The sequence below is a fragment of the Hibiscus syriacus genome, unplaced genomic scaffold (genome assembly GCF_006381635.1).
Source record: "Hibiscus syriacus cultivar Baekdansim isolate YM2019G1 unplaced genomic scaffold, ASM638163v2 tig00009942_pilon, whole genome shotgun sequence".
Lineage (NCBI taxonomy): Eukaryota > Viridiplantae > Streptophyta > Magnoliopsida > Malvales > Malvaceae > Hibiscus > Hibiscus syriacus.
The window spans coordinates 561,917-576,303 of NW_024062205.1; the positions used below are offsets into that span (position 1 = coordinate 561,917).

The 14,387-nt window shown below is 38.6% G+C and overlaps 1 protein-coding gene and 1 pseudogene across 1 annotated transcript; one reads left to right on the plus strand and one right to left on the minus strand.

Annotated features, from left to right (window-relative positions):
• Nucleotides 1–7,363: 7,363 nt before the first annotated feature.
• LOC120203524 (mitogen-activated protein kinase kinase 7-like) lies at nucleotides 7,364–8,419 on the plus strand. The gene has a single exon (XM_039203804.1). It carries the CDS (start codon nucleotides 7,364–7,366, stop codon nucleotides 8,417–8,419), a length of 1,056 nt encoding a protein of 351 aa, XP_039059735.1.
• Nucleotides 8,420–8,902: 483 nt separating this feature from the next.
• Nucleotides 8,903–13,021, minus strand: LOC120203431 (annotated as a pseudogene).
• Between the last annotated feature and the right edge of the window lie 1,366 nt (nucleotides 13,022–14,387).

Genomic DNA, 14,387 nt, shown 5'->3' on the forward strand with positions numbered 1-14,387 from the left:
GAAGTAGTACCGGGGACAAGCTTCTGTACTCTCATTCCCAGTCAGTTTGGACTGCCTTGATGGTTGTTCCAAACTGATTCAGAACCAATTACTGAAACAACTTAAATGCAGCTACAACTTGTAATTTTTCTTTTAAAAAGTACACCCAGGTATGTCTAGAGTAAGCATCAACAATAGACAAATAGAATTTAAAGCCATTATAAACTATATGTGAGGGTCCCCACAAATCTGAAAACATCAGTTGAAAAAGAACATAATACACATACTGAGATTCAACAAAAGATGGTTTATGACTCTTGCCCATGCAACAAGCCTCACATATTTTATTTTGATATCTTAAAAGTGATTTTCCTAAAAAAATCTTTAGGTGTTTGGCCAACAATAGTTGTCGAATTGGGCCAAAATTTAATATTGAGTCTCAATCTTCAGGTCTTAAAGAATACCACAAGAGTAAATTCCAACAACATTTTGATGTTCACAAGGAATGCAAGAAAAAGGGGGTATGCCTTTTCTCTCTCATTTTTATCCCCATTTGTTTTACCAATACCTTTTATCTTTCCATACTTGAACAATCTGCAAATGGCTATAATGCATTGAACATTATAATTATTTTTTTTTATTTTTTATTTTTCATGTTGAGGCTCTAAAACAGTCGGATAATTTCTCTAAGCCAAACCCGTTTTATATAGAGACAAACTTCGTTTTGAGGCTGTATAACCAGCCTAAATGAAGGGGAGTGGACGTACGCTGGTAATAGAGAGAAGAAAAACTTGGATAAAAGCATAGATATAACCACCTTTAGTTCTGCCATTGCAAAGCGTTGTCTAGCGCATATTCTAGTCCAAATATCAAACGGCATGTATGCATGCGGAACCTTGCAAGCCTCAGCAATCCCATTAGCAAATCTTTCTGGATTGAATTGATGTGCGTCCAGACTGTTGGGAATTAATCGAGTAATTTCCATATAACCATATTAGTGAGAATGCAAAATAAAAGCAAAAAAATAATACCCGAAATTGATAACGGAGTTCAGCCAATTTTGCCAACGTCTCCGGACTGCTGCAGATCTTTTACTAAAGAGATAAAATTTACAAGTGTTTACAAAACACTCACAACTCATAAGAAAGCTCTCTAGTATAGGGAGAAAGAAATGATTTTTGGGATGATTTTGAAGCTAAATAGGTTATAGTATTTATAGTTGAAGATTAAAGACTAATCTTGTAAATACCCTAAAGTGTGTAGAGAATAAAATGCAATTTCCCCATTTTTATTTTCAATAAAAAAATTGGACACCGAATTCGGTGCCCACCCTTTTTGAATTGGTGCTCCCTTAATTGAAAAAACCAAGCCCCCCTTTGTTGACTTTCAGGAGCCAACTTTACTTTCAACAATCTCCCACTTGAAGACTGATTTTAATCTGTCTTCACACCTCGATCAATGCAGCAACATTTCTGGTCTTGTTATTCTAGCATGCCAACTGAAGCTGAACACAACTTCAGTTTGTGTTTGTAGTCACCGTCTTTGTCAACATGTCTGCCGGATTTTGAGCTCCACTTATCTTTTCAAGTTTCAAAATCCCATCTTCCAGAAGAGACCGGATAAAATGATATCACAATTGTATGTGTTTCGTCCTAGAATGAAATGACAGATTCTTCACTAGATGAATAGCACTTTGACTGTCGCAATACAATACATTGTTTTCTTGTTTCTTGCCTAACACTTCCAAGAAATTTTGGAGCCAAACCATCTCCTTGTCGGCTTTCGTAACAACGACATATTCTGCTTCAGTTGTGGAGAGAGCAACTATCTTCTTTGGTTGAGAAACCCAACTCACTGCGGTTCCTCCTAGAGTATAGATATACCCTGTAGTGCTTCTTCTAATGTCAACATTTCCGGCTAAGTCAGCGTCTACATAGTCTGTCAGTATCGTATCTCTACCTTTGAAACAAAGTGTTTTGTTTGTAGTATCCCACAAATATCTGAGGATCCATTTGACTGCTTCCTAGTGTACCTTTCTCGGATTATTCATGTACCTGCTAACAGCTCCCACAGCTTGAGCAATATATGGTCTGGTACAAACCATGGTATACATCATACTTCTAATTGCTGAGGCATACGACACCTTTACCATGTGTGCACGTTGTTCCTCCGTCTTTGGTGAATATTCTTTGGAGAATCTAAAATGAACACCTAAAGGTGTACTTACTGGTTTAGCATCTTGCATGTTGAACCTGGAGAGTACTTTGTTGATGTACTCAGCCTGTGATAACATCAAAGTCCCCAACTTTGTGTCTCTCTTAATTCTCATCCCAAGAATCTGCTTTGCAGTGCCCATATCTTTCATTGCAAACTGCTTCTATAATTTTTACTTCAAGTTTATAATCTCTTTCATGTCTAAACCTGCAACGAGCATGTCATCAACATACAACAATAAAATAATGAAGATGTTGTCGAAATTCTTGATGTAGCAACAATGATCTGCTTGGCATCTGGTAAAACCATTGTTCCCTATAAAACTATCAAATTTCTTGTACTACTGTCTAGGAGCTTGTTTTAAACCATACAAGCTCTTCTTCAACTTGTATACCAGATTTTTCTTATCTGCCTTTATGAAACCTTATGGTTGCTTCATATAGATCTCTTCCTCCAAATCACCATGAAGGAAAGCCGTCTTTACATCTAACTGCTCAAGATGTAGATTTTCTGCAGCTACAATTTTTAACACCAGTATGATTGTAGACAATTTTACGACTGGAGAGAAAATTTCATTGTAGTCAATACCTTTTTTTTTGCTGAAAACCTTTGACAACTAATCTTGCTTTGTAGGGTTTGCTCCTATTGTGCTCTTCTTTGATCCTGTAAATCCACTTGTTATGGAGTGCTTTCTTGCCTGGTGGTAATTCAGCTAATTCCCACGTCTGATTTGACATAAGCGAGTCCATCTCATATTTCATGGAAGACTCCTACTTTACAGAATCCTCCACCTGCATCGCTTCATCATAGCACTCTAGTTCACCATTGTCAGTCAGCAACAAGTAGTGCAAATAATGCGAATAACGCTGGGTTGGTTTAGGAATTCTGGAGGAGCGTCTTAGTTCTGGTGTGCCTGGTTCTTCTTAAACTGCTTCGGGACTGATCTGAACATCATTTCCAGAAATCTCCTCAAACTCAACAAATTCCTTTGTTTCAGCTTCGATATTTGAGCTACTTGATTCTATGATTTATATGTCTTTGTACATCATATTCTCATTGAAAATGACATCTCTGTTTCTGATGATCTTTCGATTTTCATAGTCCCAAAATCGGTAACCGAACTCATCACCGCCATAACCAACAAAGACATATTTGTTGGATTTGGCATTAATTTTACTTCTTTCAGCAGAATTTATGTGTACATAAGAAATACAACCAAACACTCTTAAGTGTGAAAGGTTTATTTCTTTCTTGCTCTAAACTTCCTTTGGTATTCCACCATCCAAGGGAACTGAGGGCCCACGGTTGATATGGTAAGTTGCAGTGTTGATAGCTTCAGCCCATAGAAATTTGGGCAATCCAGCATGTATCCTCATGCTTCTGGCACGTTCATTCAAAGTTCTGTTAATGCGCTCTGCTATGCCATTCTACTGCGGTGTCATGGGAACTGTTGTCTCCATCTTGATCTCATTGTTTGCACAGAAATCTCTGAATCTACTATTTCTGTACTCTCCTTCATTATCATACCTCAACCGCTTGATTTTTAAATCATTCTCATTTTCTACCATGACCTTCTATTTTTTGAAGGTATCAAAGACTTCTGATTTCTTCTTCAGAAAATAGACCCACACCTTCCTTGTAGAATCATCGATGAATGTGACATAATATAGTAAGCCTGCAAGAGATGGAACTGGAGATGGTCCCCATACATCAGTATGAACCAACTCTAACTTTTCTGCCTTGGGTGTCTTGCCAATCTTTGTAAAACTGACTTTCTTTTGTTTGCCAAAGATGCAATCCTCATATAGTCTGACATCTATATTCTTTAGATCCGACAGCTTCCCTTTTGATAAAAGTATATTCATCCCTTTCTCACTCATATGGCCAAGTCTTTGGTGCCATAGGTTTGATTTTCCATCAGCATCTGCTACTGCAATGGTATTCTCTAAGTTTGAGGTTAGATAGAGAGTACCAGCCTTCTTACCACGAGCAATGACGAGTGCTCCTTTGGTAATCTTTCATTCATAGCCTGAAAAGGTTGTACTATATCATTGTCCATCAAGTTGTCATACAGAAATCAAATTTCTTTTTAGGCCAGGAATATGTCTCACTCCTGTCAGCTTCCAGGTGGTCTGGTTTGGCAACTTTAATCGGATGTCTCCTTTTTCGACGATCTTCAAGGTTTCATCATCAGCTAGATGAACCTTCCCAAAATCACCATTGACATATTTCTCAATGATTTCTTGGCATGGGGTGGAGTGAAAATATGCCCCTGAATCTAAGATTCATTATTCAATTGGACTGTTGACGCTTAGAATCATGGCATCACATGTCTCCTTCGTCATGTTGGCAGATTCCTGTGTGCCGGTATCTTTCTTCGGTGCTCGTCAATCTTTTTTTAAGTGACCTTTCTTGCCACAATTATAACAGTTAAAATATTTATTTCCCGTTCTTGATTTTCCCTTTCTGGATTTCGATGTGCCACGATTTGAATTTTTTTCTGAAGTTCTCCCTCTAGACTCCGTGTGCAAGGCTGAGGAGCTTGATGCTTCACCCGATTCTCTCTGTCGAATTTCTTCACTCAATACCATATCCCGAACATCATCGAATTTCAATTTGTTGTTTCCCGACGAGCTGTCGACTGCTGTAACAGTAGCATTCCAACTGTTTGGTAGAGATGATAAGAGAATTAAAGCTCGAACTTCATCTTCGAATTCAATTTCCACGGAACTCAACTGGGTTGTGATCGTGTTGAGTTCGTTTAGGTGTTGAGCCACTAATGCCCCTTCCGCCATCCGCAAATTGAATAATCGCCTCATCAAGTAAACTTTGTTTGAGGCTGATGACTTCTCGTACATACTGGAAAGAGCCGCCATAAGACTCGACGTGGTCTTTTCCTTTTCTATGTTGAAAGCAACATTGCGGGATAACATCAGTCGAGTAACTCCAAGAGCTTGTCTGTCGAGAAGAGCCCAGTCTTCATTCTTCATGCCCTCTGGTTGCTTTCCTGAGAGAGGTTGATATAAATTTTTCTGGTACAGAAAATCTTCAATCTGCATCTTCCAAAAGCCAAAGTCCGCACCATCGAACTTCTCAATTTTCACCTTCCCTTCGTCTGCAACCATCGATCCCACTCGAATCTGGCTTCTTTTGGATCGCTCTTGATAATTCTTGCGAACCACCGTGTATTAGAACACCTCCGTCGATAAATTCGTATCGCCGACAAAATTTTACTATTCATGAAATTCACTATTCATATGAATAGTAACCTCACAAAAACCCGATATAATTAACCACCAAAAGCTCTAATACCAGTTGTTTGGAATTAATCGAGTAATTAATCTATAACCAGATTAGTGAGAATGCGAAATAAAATCGGAAAAATAATACCTGAAATTTATAACGGAGTTCAGCTAATTTTGCCTACGTCTCCGGACTATTGCAGATCTTTTACTAAAAAGAGAAAAATTTCAAGTGTTTACAAAACACTCACAACTCACAAGAAAAATTTCTAGTATATGGAGAAAAAATGATTTTTGGGATGATTTTGAAGCTAAATGGGTTAGGGTATTTATAGTTGAAGCTTAAGGACTAATCTTGTAAATACCCTAAAGTGTGCATGGTCTAAAATGCAATTTATTCATTTTAATTTTCAATAAAAAAAATTGGTCATTGAATTCGGTGCCCACCTTTTTTGAATCAGTGTTCTCTGAATTGAAAAAAATCAAACCCCCTTTGTTGACTTTCTGGCGCCCACTTTACTTTCAACACGGACCCATAGTTGAAGCATTTGATGTAAAGCCAGGATCGGAATTTGGATGTTCATGTTGTTCGGAATTGTAATGCCTTTGAAATCGATGTCTTCCAATGTTTGTCTTATCACAAATGTTGCAGGAGGAGGCGTAACGTCTCTTGAATTACCATTGTGAGCTGCAAAAGGGGAAAACAATGATTAAAACATGCAAATCGATGATCATCAATGCGGAGCTTGTCGTTATATTAACATAACATCTTCATGTTTCTAATTGAATTATCATCTGGAAGGCCGTCTTTACAAGTTTGAATCACTCGGCATGAACACGAGCCTGCCAATCTGGATATGCAGACAGTAACATCAAGGTCCATGAAGCTGTTGTAGCAGTGGTTTCATAACCAGCAAAATACATGTTCTTGCAATCGTCCACTATGAACCTCTCCTTAGATAGCCCCTCGAAATCATCGGCACCATCGAGTATCGTTTGTAAAAGATACTAATCATATTTAACCTCGTCGACACGGCGATTTACCACACTCAATATCAAAGCATCAACCTCCTCCTCTAATCTCCATATCTCTCTGTTGTTTTAGGTTGGCAAGTACCTCATACCAGGAACCCCAACGTTAGTTTTGGTCATGGCCAATTGCAGTGCTTTCAGCTTCGAGAATATTTCCTCCCCTCGTGCAGAAATAGGCGCTCGAAATTATATCAGCAGACAAGCTTCTCAAATCGTCATCGACTATGATTTCGGAGACGCTTCCCTCCACTTCAACTCTACCCTCTCAAGATCTTACCATTGAAATAGTAGCACCCACCATTAGGTTTACCGTGCCCTTAACCTTGTCGGGAAACAAGTGTGGAGCAATAATTTTACGTTGGTGTGCCCAAATGGTGCCACTAGAGGATAGGATGCCTTGTCCCAGGAGGGGGCCTCTGTCCTTAGTTAGATAATTTGGCTTCCCTAAGCTTAAGGGTTTGTGTGGGGCTATTTTCTTCACCATTTCCATATCCGTCGTGCACAGTAGTTGTAGGTTTCCGGTTGAATACAAGAATACAGACCCTATCACCACAAAACAAAAGCGATGTTGTAATCTATAAAGGAAACAAGTATATGAAATTTAAGGCTAAAATTGTTAATATACTTCATGAAGGACTAATAGTTTAATATCGTTTTTCAAGTGGAACTAGGAAACTTGATAACTCTAATCCTATATAGACTGAACTACTCTCTAATATTTTTAATTAGATAATAAATTTAAAAATTGTAATTATAAGATTAGAAATCGCTAAATATATAAATAAAAGAAAAACTATTATAAAAATAACAAACCGACCTAACTCATATATAAAAAGAGTTTTTTAACACTCTAAAAGATAGTTCTGGTTGAGAAGAAAAAAAACAAATCCGGGAGAATGGACGTCAAAGTAGTGAAGATAAAGGTTCTTGGAAAAGGTTGCTTTGGTGTTGTGCATCTGGTGAAGACGATAACCCTGGTTTACAATCAAGTTTACGCCATGAAATCCGCCGATGAGGATCACACTCCTTCTCTACGGATGGAAGAAGAAATCATCCAGCAATTTGTCGATTCTCCGAATATTATTCAGTGCTACGGAGGATTCACAAGCATTGAGCGAGAACGAGGAATGGTTTACAACATATTGCTCGAGTATGCTTCGGGAGGTAATCTGGAAGACTTGATAAACAAGTATGGCGGCGATATACCGGAAAGAGATGTTGCGTGCTACACACGGATGATACTTGAAGGTCTTTCGAGCATTCATAGAAAAGGGTACGTTCACTCCGATTTGAAACCGGCCAACATTCTGGTCTTCCCTCCTCATGGCGGTACTGGTTTGCCGAATCTAAAGATTGGGGATTTTGGGATAGCTAAAGAAGAAAGAGTGAAGGAAATGGGGTTCGGTTTTCGAGGTTCAATACCCTACATGTCTCCTGAATCAATACTCGGAGACGTAAGTGGTGCATTGGATGTATGGTCTCTGGGATGCGTCGTCGTTCAAATGATGACCGGCAACAGATTGCCATGGGAGAATTATGATGCAAATGATCTGATGAACAAGCTCTTGAGGGGAGAAACGCCCAACATACCGGAGAATATGTCGATTTTAGGCAAGGATTTTTTAGCCAAGTGCTTTGATGTCAATCCAAACCGAAGGTGGAGTGCAAGTATGTTACTGAGGCATCCGTATGTTATCCCACAGCATGTGCTTCCAAGAGGTCTTCAACTATCTTACAACTCGTCTCATTCTTCAACATATCCTCAACAAGTATGCCAGTATGGAATTCCACAAGGTTTCATAGTATATGATCGAGTTTTACTCGAAAAGGTGAAATGTTTAGAGGAATTGCAGTCGAGAAAGATGATCAGTTACCGTCAGCCGCAAGAGCAAAAAAAAGGAACAGAGTACTTGTGCAACTGCTGCAAAGGATTTCGGAGCCGTAACCACTGATGTTGGTTAACCATTTGCGCACCTTATCGAGAACTTGCCAGTGAAATCAGTTGTGAATGTGTGATTAGAGCATAGTTTTTGTTTTAAATGATTATCTACATCTTGCAATGTTTATATTGATGAACTGATTGCAAGGAAAAACAGAAAAATTATAAAAACTTTCAATCAAATTTGATGCAAGTAGACCTGCAACTGTACATAAATATATTAACGTAAGAAATCATTTATAAATTGAAATATTGGTATAACTCGTTTCTTTTACTATAGCCAAGAACCAACAGTCACAAAAACCAAAAACGGTGGGGACTTGGGATCGACCAAATTCAAGATGTATGAGTTTTTGCACTCGTCAAAACAAATATAATATAGGCAAAAGGGAACAAAAGTTATCTTATGCAAAATAATATGACAAAGGAACTATAATCTGCAAAGATATAGTTTATCTTTAAACAAGGATAGTTCAAGAAATTTCAGCATATGCAGCTGATACAGCAGCACTTGGAGCCTAGTTCTCGTCATTATCCATACTGCATCTGTTGGGGGGAAACGAGTAGCTTTTTCAGTAGGGGAAGGAGAGATATCAAAGCAAGCTGAAGCTGTTCCAAGCTGTTTATTCGTATGCTGACTTGTCCTGCGCCTCTTTTATTCAAATTGGCTCGTGCTATTAAGTTTGTAAACCGTCCAACAGGAACCTGCGACTGTATATTGCATCCAATGGCAAGATCTCCGTGCCAATCCATGACAGACAGCCCGAGTGTAGATGAGGAGCAACCCAGAGGGTAATCTTTGTCAATATCTCCACAACTACTCATAACACCCCGTCATGACAACCTTAAACCGCTTATTAGCAATCACTTTGTCTTCAACTTTCACTCCGGGTGATAATGTATCACCTAAGAGTGTAACTGAGATACCGGCATTCGCCTTGTTCCTCCTGAAATTACTAAACCTTGTCTCACCACGTAGTGTATAGGCCAAGTCCTTTCCAACAGACTGCATATCGAAACCTACATAAGTTGCTTTACCTTCCCCATGCTTCAAAGAACTGACTAGTTCCATTTGGACATTGGCATCCTTTTTGTCCTTTGTAATCTGGCCAGAAAATGAAATGGGAAATTTATCTTTAGCAACAATCAGTCTTTCCACATTAATACCTTCATAACCAACATCATGATCCCAACCGTGAGTATCTAGAACAGGCCTCGCAAGCCACGGGTTGGAGGAATCAAGGTAACGAAACCAATGGGTAGGATTATCGGAATCAAAAGAAGCAGGCAATGCCAAATCTGGCATGGGAACTAGAACAGAAGAAGCACCACTATTTTCTTCTTCTGCATCGTCACCAAACTCACTAGGCTGATCCTTTGCTGCTGCTTCCATTTTCTTCATCATCTTCCGTTGCCTTTTCTCTTCCTTCTATTGCTTTTTCATATAAGGATTTTCCCTATATTCTAACTCATCAAAGCACGCCTTCTTTTGAGCTTTAGTAAGCTTAGCTACCTGTGCTTTAGTCAGCCGCTTGAAAGGTGGTAACTCATTATATTCTGATTCATCCTCAGAGTCGGAGGATTCCTCCAAATCATCATCTAAATCATCCTCATCACCATACTGCCGCTCTTCAGGCAGCTTAACTTGTCGTCTTGACTGAAGAAGAGATGAAAGAAGGAAAGGTAAAGGAGGTGTCCTCGATTGAGTAGCAGAAAGCTTTCCCGGAGTATCTTGTTTAGAAGCAAAGGAAAGTAGCAACAAATGTGGCTTCCAAACCTGACCATTTGGCAACACTCTCTGGCCTGCCCTGTTTGTTCTACATGCAGAGTGGTTCTCCACTAATAAAAAAGGATTCATGGCCCGCATATCTCCAGCTGCTTGACGAATAGCCTGCTGGACAACATGAGTGCGCTGAGTGACAAACATGTCATAACTAGAAACTGCACCTTTAGGACCATCAGGTAGAGCAGAAGCTGCATGAGTCAGAACCACAATTGCATTAAACTATATAGATGGACCAAAAATCTCAGTGATGGTGCGCAAGAGGGGCATATCACCAAAATCCCTCGTTTGCATGTCCAACTTAACAAGGTACAACACGATGTCCGGAGGTGTTTTCTAAATGAAACGCTTTACATTATGAAGGGTCTTCTCATTCTGGAGTTGGTCAGACCAGGAAGGCAGAAGGCCTGGTGTATCAATTATGCGGACCCTAATACCATGTACATTACCCACAACATCCTGAACCTTCTTTGTACCGGTGTTGGTGCCTGTTCTGCCATAGCATTCACACGATCAAAGCTAAAGGCACCAACACGGCCCCCATTTCTCCCCTGTAGCTGCTCGGCTAGCCCTAATCTGTACAAAACCTGTGCTACAACAACATAATGAGGACTCTGCCCAAGCCTGTGTGCAAGCCGCAAAAACTTAACTCTAACCAACTGAAGCTTTTCACGAGTTTCATCACCCTCCTCAGCCTCCCCATTTGCAGGATCTTCATTCCGTTGTGTCTGTGCCTGAGAGAAGATGCCATTTATGTGAGGCTGTTGCACCACTCTAGGTACAGGCTCCAACAGTGGAGCAGCACGCCCAAGGCCAGCAGGATGAGGAGGGGTAGCATAATTTACAGATCTCACAGATGATGAAGGCACTGGAATAGGCGGAAGTTCACGTTCTCTAATCAAGGGGATATTTTGCTTCATTTCCTGAATTATATCTGCTTTCTTTCCAGACACTTCAGTTTCTGGAGCATGTTCTGGTACTTCCTGATTGATACACTTTGGTACTTTGCTTAACTTCCTGATCTTTCTCTGTTTTCTTTTCAAATTCTTCAGTCACTGAATTAATATCTTCAATTTTAATTCCATCAGCGAGCAGTGATTGAAAGCCGTCACGAACCTCTGATCTCAAATCTGGTTTACCAGTCTCAATCCTCTCATTCTTCTGGTCTCTAAGGTTTTCAGGAGACGGGGAGTCTCCAAATTCAGGAGCAACTGTCCCTTCAATAGATCTACTGGGATCAGCTGGCATATCTTTCAGTTTATCAACCGCACCATTATACTTTATTTCCCTTGCATCTGACGAATCTTTAACTTCTCCGTTATTTGCAGTCTCCACAGTAGCCAAAGCTGAATATGTTTTTTCACCCTCATCTACAGCACCCACTGAATCAAGATTGGTTTTGGCACCTTTCACTTCCGCACTCTCTTTTCCCTGATCCCGTGTATCAAAATGGGCAGATTGGTCATTTAATGCTTCAATTTTATCGACAATCATGCTTGCTGAAGTATCAGCAGAGGCCTCGGCCATTTGATCTTGATAATCAGTAACCACTGCATCCTCACTTTGTTCCTCCTCATCCTTACCTGCTTGAGGAAAAACTTCCACCGTTGGATCCATTTTAACATCCTCCTCCACCTTAGCAACATCCGGAGTTTTCAAATTTTTATCAGCCAACGTTTCCTCTAGATATTTTGTACCATCATCTACATTAACATGATTCTCAATTATCGTATCCAACTTTATGTTTCCCTCATTCTCATCCCTCGGGATTTCAGTTCCTCCCGTACAACCAATTTCAGGTACCTCCTTCCTAACACTAGTTCATTAGTCCCTGCTCCCAGTTCAGTCCCTCCCTAGACAATCTTACCGGACATCACACCTCCACCAACATTCAACATGCCCAACGGTTCCTCTTTCTGCTCATCCACTGACAGTGCCACATCCTCCTGAGCGACAAGCTCACATGGAATCACATTCAACTGTGGTCCAATGTCACCTGAAGCCACATCCGTCTGAGGTCCGGCCTCATTTGGCACCACATCCTCCTCGAGTCCAACATCACTTAGAACCTCGATAGCCTCTTCAAAGTTCTCAGCCTCGGGTTCTGAATTTGAGTTCTCCTTAACTTCCTCTAAATCAGAATCACCGATTGTCTCGCCATTTCCAATTGTACCAGAAACTCCGCTGTCGTCCCCCAGTTCAGCACTTCCATCCAGCTCCTGCAAATTCTCCCCTGTTTCAATTGCCTTCACAAAAACTTCATCTTCTACATCCTTCGTTTCATTCAAACCCCCAACAGCCTTCTCCTGCAAGTTCTCATTAGCAACTCTGTCATCCACAATCTTATTGTCTACCGTGGCAGTATCATCAACCTTTCCTACCCCATTTTCCATTTCAACAATTAAAAACCTAAATTCACCAAAGCATCAAAAACGCCATTTTAACCAACATATCAATAACTAAATAAACAAGCACCAAAACAATACAGAGAATAATCAATCCAAAAAAAAGTACCTTAAAACAAAAAACCCCTCTTTTTCTAAAACCCAAACAAAAAAAATCCAATATTGATCAACATGTCAATAAAAAGAAGATATAACTTATTATTATCTCACAGCCACAACATCATATTTCCAGAAATATCATATACCAAATGGCCAAGTCCATACAAAAGATTCTCGACATAAAATAAAGGGCAGTAAACACAATAAGAAAGTAGTAACAAAAAAGGCTGGAAGAAAGATTACCAGGTCTTTTTGATGATGCTAAAGAGATTTTTCTGATAGAGAAAGGAAGTAAAAGGGTCCCCGGGTTTTGCAGTATAATGAGAGAGAAAGGACCAAAACTGATGTGTTGTGATCCAACAGTGGAAGACGGTTCATTGGTATCATCGTGGTGACGTGGACGTAGGGGAAAGGAAAAGGGTTTGTGCCACGTGATCGTATTTACTGAGCTGAGATTGTTACTAAAATGACTCTCAACGGCAAGCCACCAAGTATGGCACTGTTTTTCATTCTTTTTCCGGCGCCGGTGGACGTTACTTGCATATTTTGTATTACAAAATTCCAACAAAAACATAGTAACCAAATATTTGTTGTCCAAATCCAAACCCTAAATGAAAATGATGATGATCTGTAAAATGGATTACAGCCTTACATGTTGATGTAAAGTTTCAATGCAAAAAGGTTAACGTAGGCAGGTATGGATTGCTTTAAAACTAGTCTTTGGAGATTGCAGTTGGATCATGTAAGGTAAGACTCAAAGTTTGCATGATGAGCCTCTTGATCCAATGCATTTCGATTTTGTTGTGGGACTGCTTCTTGACCTGGTATGCTTGGAAGGAATTAGGTGGAGGAATTCATGGAGCTAGTATTAAACAACATCTTGATATATATATATTCCTATAAAATATATATATATATATATATATATATATTGAAATGGTTTAGGTTGATTAAAAGATTGTATATGTTCATAAATTTTTTTTAGTTATTGATAATAAGTATTGTATGTATACGATGTTTGAACTTAAAACCTTAAATAATAACAATTAATTCTTTAATTATTGTGATTACTTAATTTGTATAGAATATATCGTACTTCTTCACCTTTCACATGATCATTCTTTTAATCTTGTGATAAAGTGTATGAACTAATTTTTCATACATAACTCGTTCGTCATAAAGAATGTATGAAAATGGAGTAAAATTTGGGAATTGAAACTATTGTCCTTTGGAAACAAAAGTAGCTTAAGCATTAGATAGATATCATACTAGACTTGAAACTATTTATATTTTTATATTTTATATTATAAAATTTAAATATTATTTAAAATATAAAATATTATAATTAATATATATAATACTTTTATATAATAAATAATATAAATATATTATATCATACTATTATAAATTATATATTTTATATACAAGGCCGGCTCTAAAGGGAGCACCCTAAGAAAACACTTGGGACCCCAATTTTTTTTTATAATTAGGATATCTACTTTTTTTTAGTTTTTGACCTTTTTTAATTTCTCTTATTAATTATCCAATTTTGAATTAAATTTATCCGATTTTTTATATTTATACTCAAGCCCCTACTTTTTTTAATTTCATAAATTGTTTAGTTTTTTACCCTCTTTTTTTCATTTCTTTTATTTATTCATTTAGTTTTGAATTAAATTTAATCATGTTTTTTT

What these genes read in the sequence shown, in the direction of transcription:
- LOC120203524 (XM_039203804.1), top strand. Translation starts at nt 7,364, where the DNA reads ATGGACGTCAAAGTAGTGAAGATAAAGGTTCTTGGAAAAGGTTGCTTT.